Below are 20,212 nucleotides of genomic sequence, written 5' to 3'. Positions count from 1 at the left end.
TTGAAAGCAGCAGCAAACGAATGGATCTACATGTTATTACATGCTAGTAAAACTAAGTGTATGAAGATGACAAATAATAAGTAGCAAAACCCGAAGATCTAACGGTTGGGACATGTACTTTCGAAGGAGTAAGAGAGTTCATATATCTAGGCTCACACATCAACCAAAGTAATATCGTAACTGTAAAAATTAACAGATATATGTATCTAGAAAATAGTGCATACTATAGATTAAAGAAACTTTTAACATCAAACATAGTCACAAAAAGAACGAAAATAATAACATACACAACTCTTGTAAGTTCGTCCTCTCTTACGCGTCAGAAACGTGGACGACAAATCCTCAGAAACAATTATAAAGGCCTATAGAAAAAAACGGATTAGGGCGTAGGCGCTATAATTTTGAGCTTTATTACCTTTATAGTGAACCGAGTATTGGTAGATAAATAAAAAGAAACAGACTGCGGTGGCTAGGTCACTTGGAAAGAAAGAATAAACGAAGTGGATTCATCAAAACACATTTATAACTCAAGACCAAAGGGAGTAAGGAGAAGAGGCAAGCCCAGAGCACGATTTAAGGACCAGGTGGAAGACGACTTACGAGTGTTAAGAGTACGAAATTGGAAAATCATGGCGAAGAATAAGAAGGAATGGAAGCTGGTCCTAGAACAGGCCAAGACGCACTATGGGTTGTAAAGCCAATGATTATGATGATGGTAACATCAATAGAAAATTTCGGATCCAGACACTAAAAGAGTTTAATATTCAAACACATCTAATTGCTATAGCAAAACATACACTTTAGTACAGAGCAAAATTCGACTTTAAAATGAACTGACAGATACAATCCAAGGTAGAGAAGGCATGGAGATACCTTATATTGTATTCTATTTAACATCACATTAGAGAAAATCATCAGATATGCAGAAGTCAACACAAGAGATACAATAATAACAAAAGGTGTACAGATATCTGCGTTTGCAGATGGCGTCAATATCGTAGCTAGAAGCAAAAAAACCTAATAAAAGCATTTAGTTCAATAGACAGACCAACAAAAAATAGTGGCATAAAAATTAATAAAATGAAAACAAAATACATAATGTCATCAAATCATCAGGAATGAGACTTACAAAATCTGACCACAGAAGATTACAACATTGAAAGGGTTCAAAGGTTTACATACCAAGGTTTACTAGTTACTGTTGACAACGATGTCAGTGAAGAGGTTAAAAGAAGGACCTATATTGCTAACAAAACATATAATGTATTTTAATGTATGTAATGTAATGTATTCTATGTAACCATCTGAGATTCGATAATATTAAAAGAAAAACCAAATGACAAATATACAAAACTTTGAAAAGATCGGTTCTTGTATATGGATCACAGATATGGACATGTCAAAAAGGGATGATAAAATTTATAGTATTGTATATTAACAGATACACAGGTAAATTGAAGAACGATATTGAAACTGTAGTTTTATAATATTACTATAATAAACTCTTAATCTTTTCAATAATGTTACCTAAAGTAAAAATTAAATTAAATTAATATCATACTGTTGGAAGTGTGATCTTATGATCTTGTTAGTTCCCGGCAAATACTTATTTTTTACATACTTTTTTAAATTACATGTTCAATAAACACATGGTCTTTTGCTGTGCTATGTTTGAATCAAATTGTAAACTGTATTTAGTTTTAATTGATTGTTTATACAACCTAATTAATTAATGTCTAGTTTCTTAAGCTTCTTTACATTTTACACCATTGACTTCTACATGTCTTTTTAAGGTAACACATTTATATTAACTTTTCTATGAATGTTTGGTTTTTCATATTGTGCTTTTTAGATGAACTGATGATGCTTTCTGATTAGAGAGCAAAACGTCTTCAAATAAATAGATGAAATAGCCAACTTCTTTGTCTTTTTTTCTCCACCTTTTGACCGAAAAACCCACCACTCTTCGAGTGATCCTTATTTATGTTGGATTAACGGTCGTACTCCTTTTTTTTATGCTTTCTATATATATATATATATATATATATATATATATATATATATATATATATATATATATGTATATATATATATATATATATATATATATATATTGTTATGCTATTTAAATTGTATTATATTGCTTACTTGGGAAAAATCCTGTCTATATTTATTAAATGATCTAATCTCCAATTAATCACAATAAATCAGCATTAATTAATTACAATCTCAGGCTATTTAAATTGTACTATTTACCTTTGATCGTGGATTCAAAATATTTTCCAATTGGCTTCCTAATCGGAATAGGTAATATGACCTGAATAAAATACATAGAATTTCAACTGAACTATATGTGAGATGTCCTTTATTTTAATGAAATTTTATATAACAATCAATCCTGTAATATTTGCAATATACTAACTTTAAATATATGAGAAGTTGTTTTCTATCATGGACCCAAATGTTATTTTACATTGATTTTTAATATGTGTTATAACTAAGCTCTTTTTATAATTCCTTTTTTTTTAAGTGATCACAAAATTAACTGTCTCTATTATTTATTCAATTTATTTAATTAATAAATGAAAATCACACTCCGGCTCTAATGAAAATTGACTGACCTTTCCTTCTCTGCCGTTGCAATTCTATGGCCACGCCACAACAAAAAAATCCTTTCTCTGCTTCTGCTCCTATTGTGGTCCAGATGACGTACACCTTTCTCCTATCTGTCACTGTATCTGCACCCAACAACTCGTGTTAGTCTATGCAGCCTCCCTTTGAGCCAATCTCCGCGCCTGTTTACAACTCCAAATGTTTCCGGCTTCGTCTGCTATTAAAATTCTTATACCCTTTGGTTTTCTATCTCTCTGTACCCCGTTCCTCACACAAGTCAGCTTTTACACAGCAAATAAACACACCCGGTAAATTACGTCTTCGGGACTTCAAACAAACACAAATCACAAAGCTCCTTCCTTCTTGGACGACGAAAACTGACTAACTAACTTTTTTTTCTCTCTCCTATCTCATAGCCAAAACCAACCTCCTTGCATTCAAAAATTGACCAATAAATATCATCCATCTCTTGTGACGTATATCGTTACCACCCAACTCTCTCTATAAAACGTCATTCGGGTAATTCCAGAAAACAACCTTCTTTAATTATTCTAACTAAATCTATCTGCTTTACAAATATTTCTTACTAATAGCTACAAACGATACCTGTTTCTCAATTCAATGTCTTTTGTTAATAAACTTTTACCGATATAATCTTTCGGGGAGAAAACCACCGCAAATCCCGGTCTATTGTTCAACACTTTCTATATACACTTTTATTCCGGGTAAATCCATTCCACAATAACCGACTTATTTAAATTTCTTATCGATAATATTTGAAAGTCTTGTCTCTGAGGCCTAATGAACAATTCTTCGAACAACTTAAAATACATATTTCGTCTTATACAGGATGTTTGAAAATTTATATGCCCGTGTCTTTATGAAATATCAATAATTTTAATTTTTATTTAAGTAATAAAATTTGTATATCGGTTTTTTATTGCTTATGGACATTCAAAAGTACAACAATATATATATATATATATATATATATATATATATATATATATATATATATTAGACGTCATGCCTGCAGGAATGTTAAAAGGAGAACCCAAACTTAGATATATGGAACTAGTACATCAAGATCTGAAAAATGATTATCAACTGGAAAAACAACGCAAGGAACAAATCAGAATGGCGAAAAATCATAGAAAAAGCTAATATACACAACGGTTTGTAGAGCTAATGATGATGTTAACTATTACAATGATGATGACTTGCTAGTGATTCCGAATATTAAACTTTTTATTTTTCTCTAGGCTAACTCTCAATTTATTTATTAATGTTTTAGGAAAGAGAAGAGTTTTATGTTATAGTTGGCAACGTAAATATACTAGTCAACTGTATTACAACAGTTTTAAGAAATTCTTATATAATAAAATATTAAAAGCAAAATAAGAAGCTTACAATACCAAAAAGCAAAAACAGAAACACCCCAAGGATACTTTAACATTTTCCTCTGAGGAGGTTACAAAAAACCATAAATATTATAACATAATTACATAGAATAAAATCAGATAAATGTTACTTACCTTCTTTAAAATATGGTCTGAGTTCGTTGAATCTATCTTTTAAACAGTTATCAAATTCATCGGTTTCCATCTCGCAATTTGCAAACATTTTTTCTGAAATCCACAAAAAAAATTAGTCATATTACTTAATATTCTTTAAACATATATTTTATTTTATTTTTTATTTTTTTTTGTTTTGTTTAGTTCATGATTTTTCTATTTATCGTTTACGAAAATATGAAAACATATCTACATCCTCTTTAATGTTTTATTTCCTGCATAGTCAAAATGATATAATCTTTTCGCAATCGACACGAATTAATAAATCAAAATTTTAAGCAAATCTACAGTACAGGCGGGTCAAGCAAAATAGTTATTTAACCAACAAGTGTATTAATAAGGGCGATTAACAATTGAGATATTTTAACGCGTGAGCGGAGCGAGCGCGTTAATGTTCGAGATTGTTAATCGCCATTTTAATTCACGAGTTCGTTACAAAACTTTTCCGTCGACCGTACTTTTCAGAAATAAAGATATCTTAGTTTAAATTTTTATTTACTTAACGATAAACAATAATTTTTTCAGCTTTCATTAACTTTATTCAAAGTTTAATTTTCCTTAGTGGTAATTTTATTATAGTAAACATTAATATTCGAAATAGTACAATTACTGAAATTAAAGGAAGGTATTGATAAATGATTATCTGCTGTATAGCATTTTGACAAATTTATATTTAAGTCTTCTTGGACCTCTGTAAATTCTAAGATAGAAGAAGAAGCGGTGGTGCTGAAGGAAGTACTTTGACAAGGCTTAGTGGTATTTTGTCCCAAGAGTTTATCAGCCGCCTCAAGTTTATTCTGCATAGAATTATCTATATAACCTTCTGCTACAGCAGTCGATTTCCAGCCACCTAGTCTTTTAATAGCTGAAAAGTCTGCACCACTGTCACACAGTATTGAGGCAGAGGAAAGTCTAAAGCAATGCCCAGTGTAGAGATGCGGGTGCTCTAATTTTAAGAATTTAGCAATAACGGAAGGAATTTTGGAAAACGTATTTATGCCAACTGGCTGTGTGGAACATTTGTTATTTTGATACAACGAACAGTTGTATCGTCTTGTCCACACTCCATTGTCATCATCTTAACATGTTTCCATTACTTTTTGTTAGAGTCCAGGTCTCTCAACCATATGTTAGGACGGAGCGTATTATTGTTTTGTAGAATTTTACCTTTGTATTTCTCGATATAATAGAGGATGTAAGAAGAAGATTGAGCTCAAACAAGCATCTGCTGGCTATGCAAATTCTTCGGTTTATCTCTGCGGTAGTATTATTTTCAGTGTTAACGAGTGCTTCCAGTTATACAAATTTGTTAACTGCTTCGATGATATCGTACTCTATAATAAGTGGTAGTAGGTTTTGTGATTATGTTCCTATTTCATATACTTTTTTTAGTGTTTATTATTAAACAAACACATTTTTATAACCGATTCTTTTAGTGCTATATACTCCTTTCGTATGGACTTTTTCGTTGTCCCAACAATATTGATATCATCAGCATAGGCAAGGATGTGCACTAATTTGTTATATATTAAACCGATGCTTGTGATTTCTGACATTCGTATTAGTTTTTTCCAGAGCCAGATTGAACAGTGTACAGGAGATAGGGTCTCCTCGCACACCCGTTATTTGTTTTAAAAGGTTCACACAGTTCCTCTTGAATTGGTACTCTACATTGAACTTTTTTGAGTTATTTTTGTTAAATTTACCAAATGACTTCGTACTCCAATCTCTTTTATTGCTTTGAATATTCCTCTTATATTCACAGTAGAAGGCTGCTTTGTAGTCTATAACTATGTGATGAGTATCTATGCCATATTCCAGTGTTTTTTTCTAAAATTTGTCTTAGGTTTGCAATCTGATGAATTGTCGATTTACTTCCTCTGAGACCACCCTGGTATTTTCCTACTATTGGTTGTGTATACAATGCCATAAGATGGTATAAATAATTTATATGCTGCATTTAGAAGCGAAATTCCTCTGTAGTTAGAGCATTCAAAGATATCTCCTTTTTTGTGTATGGTGCAAAATATTCCAATATTCCAATCACTGGGGAGGGATTTCTGTGTCCATATTTCTTTTATGAGCTGCTATGTAGTTAACAATAATAAAGTATATAAATAGTACTCTATAATTTTCGTTTTAGCTTGTCACCATTTTTATATATCGAAGTTACAAATATGCTATTTTACATTCTTGTGGAATCTCTTCTTCGTTTAATCATTCATTGAATATATCACATAGGGTTTCTATTACCACTTGTAGGGAATTTCTTAGTAACTCTATGGGAAAATCACCAGAGTAAAGCGCTTTCTTATTTTTAACATCTTTTAAGGCTTGCCTGATTTAATTAGTTGTTATTTACCTTACTACTGCAGCCGTTGTGTCTCTTTTATATTTCACATCAAGAAAATTCTCCCTTTTCTCAGTAGGAATGTCTTCGTAATATTTTTTCCAGTCAATCGGGTTGATTGTCAAAATCTCCTTTTTGTCTGACTTTGAGTTTCCGAGGAGTCTATCAATCTCACTACATTTTTTTCCCAGAACTCGTTTTTAGCCTTCCTTACTGCTTTTTTTATTCATAGTTGTGTCTGGCATATATTTTCCTATCCTTTGATATCCTTGTATTAAGACATTTTTCATAAATTTGTCTTTTCTCTCTGATTATGTTTTTTATCTCACATATCCACCAATACGGTTTTGGATTCCGCATATTTGATTTCTTCTCTTCCTCTAAAGCTTCCACATCAGATACTCTTTAAGTTTTGTATATTTTTTCTCCAATTAAAGATGTTAAATGATGATTCTTAAGCCCAAATAATCTGTTCGTTGTTTTTAATTTGTTCTCCGTTTGTTATCACTACTTATGGAATAGGTTTGTTTTCGATTCTAGCATTAAAGTCACTTTATATAATCACGTGTTGGTTATATGATGTAGTTCCGTGAATAAAATGCAATACTTTTAATTCACCTACTAAACCAGATTGATTAAAGTTGCAGTAAAGCTGGAGAAAGTATAAAAGTTTAAATTGTTTTCCTTTCTTTCTAATTACTTGATAAAATAGTAGTTATCAGTCTTACCTTTTTTCTAAGAATATAATATAGTGTGAGAATATAATATAATTTATGCTATTAACTCTAATTTATTTTGATTTGAAAGAATAAAAATTGCAGCCATTTAAGAAATGCGATGGATGGAATGGAAATCGGTACCTAATATGCATAAAAAAGAACGTGATATATAATACAGCTGCAATCCGCACCAACACCATCATTTCGGAACAACGTTCCTAGTATCAAAGAAAATCAAAAATCATGATATTTAAAAAAAATGAAAGATCAATTCTACGAATACCTCGAAAGTACATATAATAACTGTTTACCCTGATCCCTGGACTTCCCTGATAGGTAGTGAACTTCAGATAGTGGTTCAACTATTTAAAAGAGTAAAATTTGTGTCTTATTTGAGCTTGTAAATTGCCATGACAAGATATACCATACCTAGTGGCAAGATCATTGGTAAGTCTATTTAACTTATTTCTGTAATACTTTAACATTTTTTTAATAACAGTCATTTTAGTTTCATATGTTATACCTCTGTTTAATGGTAATAAATAATTAATAATAGTATAATTAATATAGTACAATGTACTATAGCTGCCACCCAACAGAGCATAAACTTGGAACAGGATTCATAGTCAGCAGCAGAGTGAAGCACTTAGAAAAATATACTTCGAAGCCATAAGCGACAGAATATGCAAAATAAAAATTAGGGGAAATTTTTTCAAATATTCAGTAGTTAATGCCCATGCACCCACAGAAGACAAGCTAGACGAAGAAAAGGATGAATTTTACGAAAAACTGGAAGAAATAATACAGAACTGCCCTAAATAGAAATGATATAAAAATAGTACTTGGAGATTTCAACGCCAAAATAGGAAAAGAAATCGATTACCTGCCCACCATTGGAAAATATAGCCTCCATAACGAGTCGAACAATAATAGAACACGCTTAATACACCTTGAGGCCTCAATGAATATGGTGATAGCCAGAACATGCTTTGAGCGTAAAAATATTCACAAAGACACTTGGGTTAGCCCAGAGGGTAACACAATCAATCAAATTGATCATGTGGTTGTGGACGTAAAGCATTACAACGATGTTATGAATGTACGCACCAGACGTGGAGCAAACATTGACTCCCTGGTCCAGGCTAAACTAAGGGCACGAATCTCTAACGCAAAAAAAGGTAAAGGAAGCAAAGAAGAGAAATTTAAGGTGGAGAGACTACGAAACCCTGAGATAGTTAGAAAATTTGAACACAAACTTAAAGAAAAACTAGAAGACCAAATGAGTAGTACTGTTGAAAACATAGATAATTACTGAAATGAGTGCGAAAGTATCAGTTTTAGGAAAGAAGAAACAAGAAAGGAAGGGGACAGAATGGTATGATGCGGAATGCGCACAGGCAACTCAAAAAAAGAATCAGGCGTATGGGAAACTCCAAAACAGAAGGACAAGACAAAATTAAGAGGAGTACAAACAGATGAGACAAGCAGAGAAAAAGATACTGAAACAAAAGAAAAAACGACATTTAGAAAACCAGCTACAGGAACTAGAAAGGCTCAATTCACAAAGCGAAACGCGAAAATTTTATAAAAATGTGAATCACAACAGAAAATAATTTAAACCTAGGATAACCATAATAAAAAATAAGGAAGCCGAAATTATCAATGAGCCGGATCAAATAGTGGAGAGATGGGCGGAGAATTTTGCTGAGAAATTAAATATAGGCAACCGAGAAGTGACACATAAATGACCACAGTGGAGAAGTAGACGATGAGAGGGAGCAAAATAATATACCAACAGAAGAAGAAGTTGCCAAGGCAATAAAAAGGTTTAAAAACAACAAATCCCCTGAAGAAGATGGTATACCCCCTGAGCTGTTCAAGTATGGGGCAAACGCGCTAAAAAAATACATAATAAAACTTGTTGCATCCATTTGGAGAGAAGGAAAACTCCCAGACAGTTGGAATGTAGGTATTATAAAACCTATTCACAAGAAAGGGGATTCACTAATATGTGACAACTGTCGAGCCTCTTAAATACGGCTTACAAAGTACTGGCTTATATACTTTATGATCGTTTACTAGTATATACTGAGGAAAAAATAGGCAAATACCAATGTGGATTCCGAAAAGAAAGGTCAACAATTAATCAGATTTTCCTTCTTAGACAAACCTTAGAAAAGACATATGAATATGGAATCGATAACCACCACCTCTTCATAGATTTTAAAAGCGCTTATGACAGTGTAGACAGAAGCACACTTTATAATGCCATGGCAGAACTAGATATTCTGTCGCATCTTATTGGTACCATTGGTAAAGGCAACTCTTTCGAAAGTTGAGTGCAAAGTCAAGGTACAAAAAAGAGTGTCAAGATCTTTTCAAACACATACTGGATTACGCCAGGGAGACAGTCTATCGCGCCTACTGTTTAACATCGCGCTAAAAAGAGCCATAGAGAAATCGGGCATAACAACCAGAGGTACGACCATCAATAGAAGTGTACAGATATTGGCCTACGCAGATGACATTGACATAGTAACACGGGAAAAAGAGACCTGATACAGGCTTTTGAAACATTAGAAAAAGCCGCGAAGACAATGGGACTGTAGGTCAACGTAACCAAAATAAAATATATGAAGGTCACGAACAGCACACAAATAGCGGCACCACAAGATCTGGTGACAGAAGCACACACATTCGAAGGGGTCTCGGAGTTTATATATCTTGGAACACAACTAAATAACAGCAATCTAGTAAGCGTAGAAATTAAGAGAAGAATATACCTGGCGAACAGAGCTTACTTTGGATTAAAGCAGCTCTTAACATCACACATAATTAGCAGAAAAACCAAGATACTAATATAAGAAACTCTTATTAAACCTGTCCTGACATACGCGTCAGAGACATGGACTATGGTAAAAAGCGACGAGGAACTGTTAGGCCGCTTTGAATAAAGAATACTTAGGCATATATATGCCTATGTATACGGAGGAGTACAAGAAAGCGGGATATGGCGCAGGCGCTACAATTTTGAGTTGTATCAATGCTATGAAAAATGCAACATCGTCCGGTCCATTAAAATTAATAGACTAAGGTGGCTAGGACACCTTGAAAGAATGGACACTGGAGACCCCCAAAGACAGATATTATATCAAGAGCCAGTAGGAACCAGGAAGAGAGGCAGGCCAAGATCTAGATTTAAAACTCAATTCGAAGATGACTTGAGGACTCTAGGAGCCAGAAATTGGAAAGCTAGAGCGAAAGATAGGGGGGAATGGAGACTAATTCTTGAACAGGCCAAGACCCACACAGGGTTGTAGAGCCAAAGCTGATGATGATGACCTCTGTTTAATAAAACAAAATTTTAATTTTAACAAGTAAATTGAATTAGGAATACTCTAGTCTGAACGATGTTTTTATGTATGTTGGTGAATTTCGGATCACGTGTAGTTATTGTAAAATCAAATTCTGTATAACAAATACATATTTAAAACCAGGTGGACTATATTAGCACTATTATTTGATAAATATGTATAATTGGATAATATGTATAATATGTATATGTAAATAGATATATATATATATATATATATATATATATATATATATATATATATATATATATATATATATATATATATATATATATATGTATATATATAAGGAGATGACCATTTGGGTAAGTTCTTAGGTGCAGTATTAGTAATCATTGGTGATTTTTTTATATGAGGGTCAAATTACTTAAATATCCCACAAGATAATATATATTGTTGGATGTGTCCATCTAACAGTAAAACAAAAACTAATACAATATTTTTTATAAACTGAGAAAAGAATCCAACCAATAACTGAATTAAATCGAATCGAATCGATTATAGAATCGAATCAAATATCGAATCGAATGGATTTTCGAATCGATTATCGAATCAAATCAATTATCGAATCGAATCGAATAGAAATAAAATGAAAGAATAGAATTAAATAAAATAAATTAAACTAAATTAAAACCATTGCTCCTTGCTTAAACGATAAAAAAACTATGCTTCCCCTCCTCGGTCTCTCCCGGAGTGACACATCCCGTTTTATTTGTTATTTTTTGTTTATCTTTTATTTAACGATTTTTTTACAATCTTCAATTTACAAAGTTTATTTATCTATTAAAACAATTTTTTTGTACATTCGAAAGTACGTAAAACCGCTGATAGTTAATATCATTGATATAGATTTTAGTAAAATTGAAAACGTTTACATGCAGTATAACGTACCCTACTCGTCGAGTAAATGGACTCTTCCAACTATTTCGTGTCGCTAATTTCGTGACGATCACCTAAGCATTTTACTATACAGAACAATTAGAGTCATAACAAAGCGTCATAGGACTAAGTCTGTATGACGCTATTAATGACTTAGAAATTCCAAAAAACGGATATACATGACAAATGTCACGATGGCCAAGATGCTGTCTTTACGAGTGTTTCTAATTAAGCCTACGATATGCTGATGGCGTGAACATATAACAAAAACTAGGGAGATAACCAAGAAAATCCTAACCGACCTACTAGCAACAGAAAACCTGGGATTACACATAAATCAAAATAAAACCATTTATGTTGACTAACACAATTATGAAAACCGGAAATATTGTCGCAAACGTTATTGCCAATAACCAAAACTGCTAATTAGTCAACAAAATAATACATCGGGGGAAATAAAAAGGCGGATGATATTTACAAACAGGTGTTATCCTTGTCTATCAAAGCATGTAGCTAACAAACGTTTGTTTTAAAAAACTCGTATAAGACACTATAGAACATTGATAGTTCCGGTCTCATATAAGAATGAGAACCATGAACCTTTGAAAAAAAGGTAAATTCTCTCTATTGATTTTTAAAAGAAATGTATTGCGCAAAATATTCGGAGCGGTCTGTGAAAACTAAATATAGAGGCGTAGATATAACTTTGTACTATAGAATATAAGTTTGGTGGAAGAGATATTACCACCATAACCATGCGAAACCGCCTGCAGTGAGCAGAACATGTAGCCTGGGTTCCAGAATCACTTCCATATGATAAAAAGGATAAAAAACTAAGGTGGATAGATGACGTAATGCAGGATGCTGAGGAGATCTGTAATCTACCCCTAATCTAAAAACTGGCAAACATAATCAAGGGATAGGACAAAATAACGACACAGAAAGCTGGAAAAAGTACGGGCCCTTTAAGGATTGTTGCACTGTGATGGTGATGAAAATCCTTATATTGTTCCAATATATATATATATATATATATATATATATATATATATATCCAATACATAAGGTTGGAGAAAGTATGTGTAGCTTTAGATGCGGTTTAATATACATGCAATATAATACACACATACTAATTTTTAATTAATGCGTGTAGATCTTAGGTAAACAAAGTAGAATATGCGTAATTATATAATACCCATTTATCATTTGATAAAAGTTTTCGCAATTTTAATTTCTTTAAATTAGAGAGTTGACGGCAACATTTAATTATCATAGTGCAATAATAATTGATCAACATAATCATTTTGTACCAATAATTTACACAAGCTTAGAATATACTTCGAGATAAATTATATATACATACGTTATACTTTCTTGGTATACTTTTTGTTTTGTCTTTTATTACCAACACAATGATAGAACAAAAGAATTTCTATTTAATTTAAATAAAAAACACAAAAAACCTAAACCTCCGAACCCTCAAGACATGACTTTTACTTGTTACCGCAGTTTAGTTAACAAAGTTTTGTTTTTAACTGATTTGAGAAAAATATTAAACATCTGTATATTATAATAAATTCTATTTTATATTTGGATCACAATGTGGTGAAATAATGCAAATTTCAACTGCGTGTGGGTGTATACCATGTTTTACATTTCTCTGACTACTATACTCTAATGTAATTGATATGCAAACTCAAGAATATTATATAATGTCTTATGAAATAAAAACAATGACACTATGTTTGGCATAATTATCTACAACGGCTAATTGTACTTTTCTGTTAGTCGGATTAAATACCAGATACATATGAAATTTACTATACAAGAGATGTGTGTGAACATAAAAAAAAATGACAAAACTTATGTAAATTCAGTAACAATAAATTTCTTTATTAATTTAATTATAAGTATACATTTTGACCTAGTTTTTAATATTTTTGATTAAAGTACAATTAAAAAAAATTAAAAATAGCACCAAATGGTACAAATAATGAATTATTTATTTACGTTTGTTACTTCTTGTAACAAATAGATATTAGCTTCGGACATTCTTAATAAATTGGTAATTGATTGGGGATCAGATGATTTGTATTTGTATTTTAGCTCTTGAAAATAATTGTAACCACAATTGAAAGCTTGAGTAATTAAAAAATAGTTTTCTAACAGCCCCTGTTACTTACTCCTAAATAACTTAAGCGCTTAAGCCCTAGGCCAGCCATACTCACTACGCGGCCCGCGGGCCGCATGCGGCCCTCGGAGCGATTTTTCGTGGCCCTCAGACTGCTAGGCAGTAAAACAAAATTTGCGAGTTATAATATAATTATGTTTCTATTTATGTATTTAATGAGATTACATTAGTGTAGAGCGGCGCCAATCATTGTACCGCATTTCGCATTAGTCATCTTTACCCCCACCACACTGGCACTGGCCGGCCAGTAAAGATGTTTAAAAATCTTGTGGACCTCGTAAATACGCATACCCGAAAAAATAAATGGACCCTAAAACATTTTCCATTTACTTTAAATTTTTTTAACGAACAAAGCATTGATTTGAAAAAGGTTTTTTCCGTGTGTACTGATGGTTGCCCATCAATGTTGGGGCGAAATTTAGGGTTTGTTCAGCTGTTGAAAAAACACTTGGGAAATGATAATTTATTGAGTTTCCATTGTATCATCAAGAAAGCTTAGCTGCTAAATTTGGTAAAAATTTCAGCTGTGTTATGAAAACACTTGTAAAGATTGTGAATGTCATAAAATCAAATGAACTAAACCACAGTTTCAAGAATTTTTGAAAGAACTTATGTCATAATATGGGTACATTCTTTACCACACAGAAGTGAGATGGCTAAGTAAGTAAACGTTTCTTCAGCATTCGACATGAGATTAATCTGTTTTTGGCTACAAAAAGTAAAGAGTTTCCTGGTATTCATAATTTTAGTTGGTGGCTTAATATAGCATTTCTCACTGATACAATGACCATTATGAATGAAACATTGATCAAATTGCAAGGAGACTACAATAACATTGTAACGAAAATGATGAGTATTATGTTTTCACTAGAGCAGAAGCTGAATATGTATATTGAAGAATTGTCAAATGAAGATTATTCCAGCTTTCCTTCCGTTAATGCACTGTTTGATGAAAATTCAGATAAATATCAAGAGATTTCTGACCTACTGAAGCTGTTAGCAGACCTAAAGGATGAAATGTCTGTGAGGTTTAGTGACTTGAGGAAGTTCCAAGAACCATTTCGCTTGGTGGAAAATCCATGGGCAATAACAACAGCAAACGTAGCTCATCTTTCTATTTTTGGATTCGAAGCTAGGTACTTGAAAAATGAGTAAATTGATCTTCAGAATGATATAGAGCTCAAAAGTATTTTTGAAGAAAAAAAGAAGGTAAAAGCTCACTATAAGTTTTGGGAAGCAGTTGAAAAAGACAAATTTAATTGACTGTGCTCAGAAAATTTTGTGTATTTTTGCATCTACATATGTCTGTGAATCTACATTTAGTAAGCTGAAGTTCATAAAAAACAAGTACAGATCTAGACTAATTAATGAGAATGTTGAAAACATTTTGAGAATTTCAGTTTCTGCCCAACCTGGTAGCATAGATGCCATTCTAGAGAGCTGTGATTTCGCCCGTCGACTTCAAAGAATTAACAAATTCAGGACTTGACATTTCTGGAGTCAAGTAAAAGACATGTATCTACATTTTACAAGCAAAACAGTCTATATAGTCATATAGTTTTAAAGTTATTTCATACCACCACTTGTACTTGTGGCCCCGAGGAAAATTTCATTCAATGTATTAGGCTCTCAAAGAAATCCTAGTGAGGATCCCTGCCTTAGGCCTTCAAAGTTTGTTGAGCGAAATAAATATTAGATTTAAAAAAGGGCAAAAAATACAACCCGACTTTAATATACACTTGGATAATATGAATCAGCTAGAGAAAATACCAGTTTCAGCAAGTTATCATGCAAAACATAGCGTTATAGAAAGACGAATGTAATGCCAATCTTAAAGTGGTTTATTTGATTTCTCATCTCATCAACTTGAGTAGTAGGATACATATAACCATGACGATGGCTAACCTTCGAAAGAAGACGACACATTACAAAAAACATGATTAAACAAATTTACAAATCTAAACGAACACCTACGATGTGATAACAAATAATGTAAACAAATGTAATTTCCGAAATCATTTGTTTTATATACAAGTTTTATAAATTTCTTAATTTTAACGTCCTTCGTTATAGACAAGCTGCCTGTTTAACTACGCAAGACATAAATTTTATATGATCTATTTGTACTTGTCCATCTGTGCATCTGGTATATTGAACACGAAGAGATGTTTCAATATTTTGTACTCTTTGCTCATTATCTCAGGCATGTTTGCATATCGGGGATCTGTCGAAGTCTCTGTTTTTGATGTACGATTCATGATCGTTTATCCTGACACTTAGTGGTCTTGTCGTTTCTGCCACATAAAAATTGATGCTTACAGGGCATTTCATGGATACAGTTCTTTGATCTCTCTTATTAGATATTAATATAATATTTAAGATTAATTTTTGTTTTTTAAGTATATTGTTACATTTGTTTGTCCTATTTTCATTTCATTTTTATTTGCACTTTTTTGTGATCTCTTGAATACGCTTTGTTTTTCATTTAGATTCCGCGTATTTTCTCTTATACTCATCGAGTATCAACACATTTAGAAGATTATCTCTGTCAGATAAAGGGAGTTTTGGGGGGTAAAAAAGCCCCCATTTTATATCTTTTAATTTTAATAATGACAAACCACATATGTAATGGGTGAGGACGTGCATTTTAATGTGAAGCTTATATTAATAAATTTTCATATTTGTGTATGTTTTTTGGATTTGTTCCAAGAGTACCTGAAAGGCAGAAGTTCTGCTAGAACAACTAAGTAGAATCCATAACGTTTGCGTTATCACGTTACATCGGATGAATAGATTAGAATTGTACTGATATGTAGGTATTTTCATTCATTTATCTTACATTATTTTATTTTATTAAAAATGACTCATACAGTTAACACCAGAGTAAAGCGGGTCTATGAAATCTTAATATCTAATATAAATTTAAAGCACACATACATATTTCTATTCTATTTTATTTTCTTTTATCTGACTGAATATTGATTAAGTACTCTGTACTTCTCAAATAATTGTTTGTTTGTTTTGTCATATACACATTTGTTTATATATGCCATGTATTTTAGCCTTAGTTTCTTGAGGGCCTGAAGATGCTGTAAAATTTGTAAACAGCGAAACCGCTTATTAAACCAGCTCAAGATGACTCGGATTCCGAAGTTGATCCTATTTATTTTGAATTTGAATAGTTTTCTAATCGTAATTATATAAGGTAAGTAATAATAGTTGTAATCGTAAGGTATTAAAGGGGAAAGGCGCAAAATGTCGCCTGTCAAAATGTTCAATGTGTTTTAAATGTATCCATTTTTTTTTTCAAATCCTGAGAAAACTAAACAGCATTTTTGAAAAATTTAAAGGCAGAATGAAATATTTATTAGAATAAATAAAAAGTTTCTTTTGCATGCAATATTTTCAATTAAAAATTATACTATATTTTCTCTTTTATTTTCACCCCTGTTACATAACATATTAAAATAAACATTGTAGAAGTTTTCAGGGACTTTCTGCCCTCAGTAATAATCTAATCTTTCATTCTGCGTTTAAATTTTTCAAAAATATTTATTAGTTTTCTACGGATTCGAAAATAATGGATACATCTAAAACACATTGGAAATTATGCCAGGCGACATTTGGCGCCTTTTAATTAAATAAATGTATCTTTTACAAATGGCAAGAAACTTTTTATTTTTGAATAAAATAAAGAAGTTTTATTAAAAAATACAATTTACATAAGTACAATTTAAAAAATATATTTATTTAGTTCAAAAAAATGTTTCAATCATATACTCTACGACACTGGTGTAACACATCTGTAACCATTCAAAACACCCTCGTAATAGGATTATAAGGTATTGTATTCCTTCAGATACAAGGTGGGTTAGTCGAAAACATCTTAAACCGTCAGTTTCAGGTTGGTTTTTACTATTATATCGTATTACCTATCCTCTCTGTATTTCAGCTCTCTAATTAGGGTTAAACTTGTAGTAAGCTATCGACGAATTGTGAACCGTGTATAGCAGAATTATTTGGCTTCTTATAGAGGGATAAACAATCGTGAAGGTGGTAAATGAATTGGAAAAGCTTTGTAGCACACAGTGGTATTTAAAAATTACATTTTTTATTTGAGCCTAAGCTACCACGGATTAGTTGAGAGTGTGAAATCATGTGGTATTTCAAAATTTTATAGCTTAATATTGCCTTCCCACAAGGAGTAGTTAAGAAGTAAAAATAATAGGGTGTATTCCAAATAAAACTGCTTTAGTGGTGGAAAATTATCAGGGTGGTGAAAGTGTAGCAAATACTTACCAGAACACTTTTTATTTCAATTATAAGTAGAGTACAGTGAAATATAAAAAAAATTTGCCATAAATTTTAACCTAACAGAATTATTGATTGATAGAGTACAGTAAAATTGTAAAAATAGATTTTTCATCACCCTAAATTTTAACCTAAGAATTGTTGACTTTCCACATGGGTTAATTGAGGATGAAAAATTACTAGGTATTAAATTCGTAGAAACCTAGTAGAACAATGTGGTATTTCAAAAATATATTTTTTTCTAATTTCGCTGGCTCAAATATTGAGCTTTTCTACATGAACGTTTTCACATAAGATTGGTTTAGGGGTGTAACTTTAATCTAACAGAATTATTGACTTTCCATAACGGGTGAACGATTACTAAGGTGGCAATAAATTCATAAAAACCTAGCAGAGCACTGTGGTATATCATAAATATTTTTTTGGAATTTTACTATTTTTAACCGTAAGCGAGCAAAATCGCTCCTCTTAAGGGTGGTTTGGTGGTGAAAAATTATTAGGGTGGTAATAAATTAGTGAAAAATGGGTGAAAAAATATGCCATAGCAAAAAGTTTTTTTCCGAATTCTGCTAGCTTGAACCTTAAGCCAGCAGAATAGCTCCCCTTAAGGTTGGTGTGGTGGTGAAAAATTATTAGGATGGTAATAAATTAGTGAGAAATGGGTGAACAAATATTACGTCGGTTAAATTGGATTCCGCTCATTTGGCCCCGCTAGCTTAAGGGTCCTTTTTGAAGTGTCCTTAAAGTGAAATTATCATTTCTAATAATATTTCGAAGCGATTAAAGCCAAAAAAGTAGGATCATATACCATTTACCCAAATGAGGGTGTTTTTGAACAGATACCACCTGGACTAACAGGTAGCAACGTTTATGGACAGAAAATAAAATATGAAATAATAAAGAAAAGATAAAAAATGTAGGTGCGAAAATAAAAAATTAAAGTTTTTGGCACAGTAACTAGATATTTAATTGTATCGTTTTATAATTTACTTTCCAATACAATATGATATATGATTATAAAAATGTATTTTTGTTAAAAGTTATAATTTTTTCATGAACACAAAAATATAAAATGGTATATTTTCAAAATCATATTTATGTATGTCACAGTGAGAATTTTTTTAAACGTTTAAAGAATCTGTATAAAGGTAATCTTTAATAGAGGGTTGTACCTACCTAAACTAACTTGACACGTTACAAACACAACACAAGAAGCGAACACTAATAACTTCCTGAAAGCCATGTTGTCTGTTAGTTAATATTCACAAGAAAAAAAAAGCACATGTATTGGAAACGTCTAATAAAAAAGTGCTTATATCAAATAATTTTAAACAATCGGTAAGGTAGCTATTTGAAAGTTCCATAATAAGTAAATACCTCTTGCATTCCCCACCTTGGACCAACGATAGTAAAAGTGAAGAAATACATCTTGATATGAAATTACCGGGGTAACAATAATAGTTGTTTTTTAACTCTGTTAATACATTGAGAGCACTATTAAAGTTAGTAACGAAAGATAAATTACTTTATTGATTCAATTCGGATAATTCTTTTTCTTTTAATTTTGAAATATGGGAAGTCTACAAGTATAGTTTAAACGGATATAATGTCGCCATGGTTTGTACATGAAGGTGTATCTTAATGGATGGATTTCATAAAGCTTGGACGGGATTTTGCTTCAGTAATGTTGCTAAAACCTTTGGATGATATTAAAAAAAACGACTGTAAGTCTGTATAGTAAGTACAGTCTGTCCTCATTTTAACGTCATATAGGATTTTAACAATGTCGAGAATTATTGCATCACATTTTAGTTAAATCTAACAGTTGCATGATCGTAATCGGCTAAATGTGAAAAGGTTTTTTTTTTAAATGTGGAGTAAAAACTTTAACAATTCAATTTTATTTTAATTTACATATTAGAGGTCCCGTCTTGTATATATAAAAATTTTTATTGCGCATTATATTGGAACGGCAGTTTGTAATAATTCGTATTCTATACATTCCAAGGAAAGTGCTTAATTAGCTAAGATCTATTTATGGATTTATTATTATTTATTACATACACTATGGAACTGGAATATTTGTTTATTTTAAATAACGCTTCCTTATAGAATCTTTAAATAAATGAGTGCGAGATAAAAAAAATTACTGGCAATTGCAAGGCATCAAAGCAAACATTCCTGTGATAAAATAGCAGCGA

The 20,212-nt window shown here is 31.6% G+C and overlaps 1 protein-coding gene across 1 annotated transcript in view; it reads right to left on the bottom strand.

Annotated features, from left to right (window-relative positions):
* The window catches only part of LOC140433292 (uncharacterized), a 49,748-nt gene extending 30,385 nt beyond the window's left edge, over positions 1–19,363 (bottom strand). The window contains exons 1-2 of the mRNA XM_072521324.1: positions 19,188–19,363; positions 4,149–4,241 (exon numbers count right to left, since the gene is read on the bottom strand). Of these exons, the coding sequence (XP_072377425.1) occupies positions 4,149–4,241; positions 19,188–19,254 (160 nt within the window). The 5' untranslated portion in view covers positions 19,255–19,363. The remainder of the gene's footprint in view (positions 1–4,148; positions 4,242–19,187) is intronic.
* Positions 19,364–20,212: the final 849 nt, after the last annotated feature.

This window comes from Diabrotica undecimpunctata, chromosome 2 (assembly GCF_040954645.1).
Source record: "Diabrotica undecimpunctata isolate CICGRU chromosome 2, icDiaUnde3, whole genome shotgun sequence".
In the NCBI taxonomy this organism is placed as follows: domain Eukaryota; kingdom Metazoa; phylum Arthropoda; class Insecta; order Coleoptera; family Chrysomelidae; genus Diabrotica; species Diabrotica undecimpunctata.
Note: the sequence above shows the minus strand (reverse complement) of the source record. Positions and strands in the feature narration are given on the sequence as shown.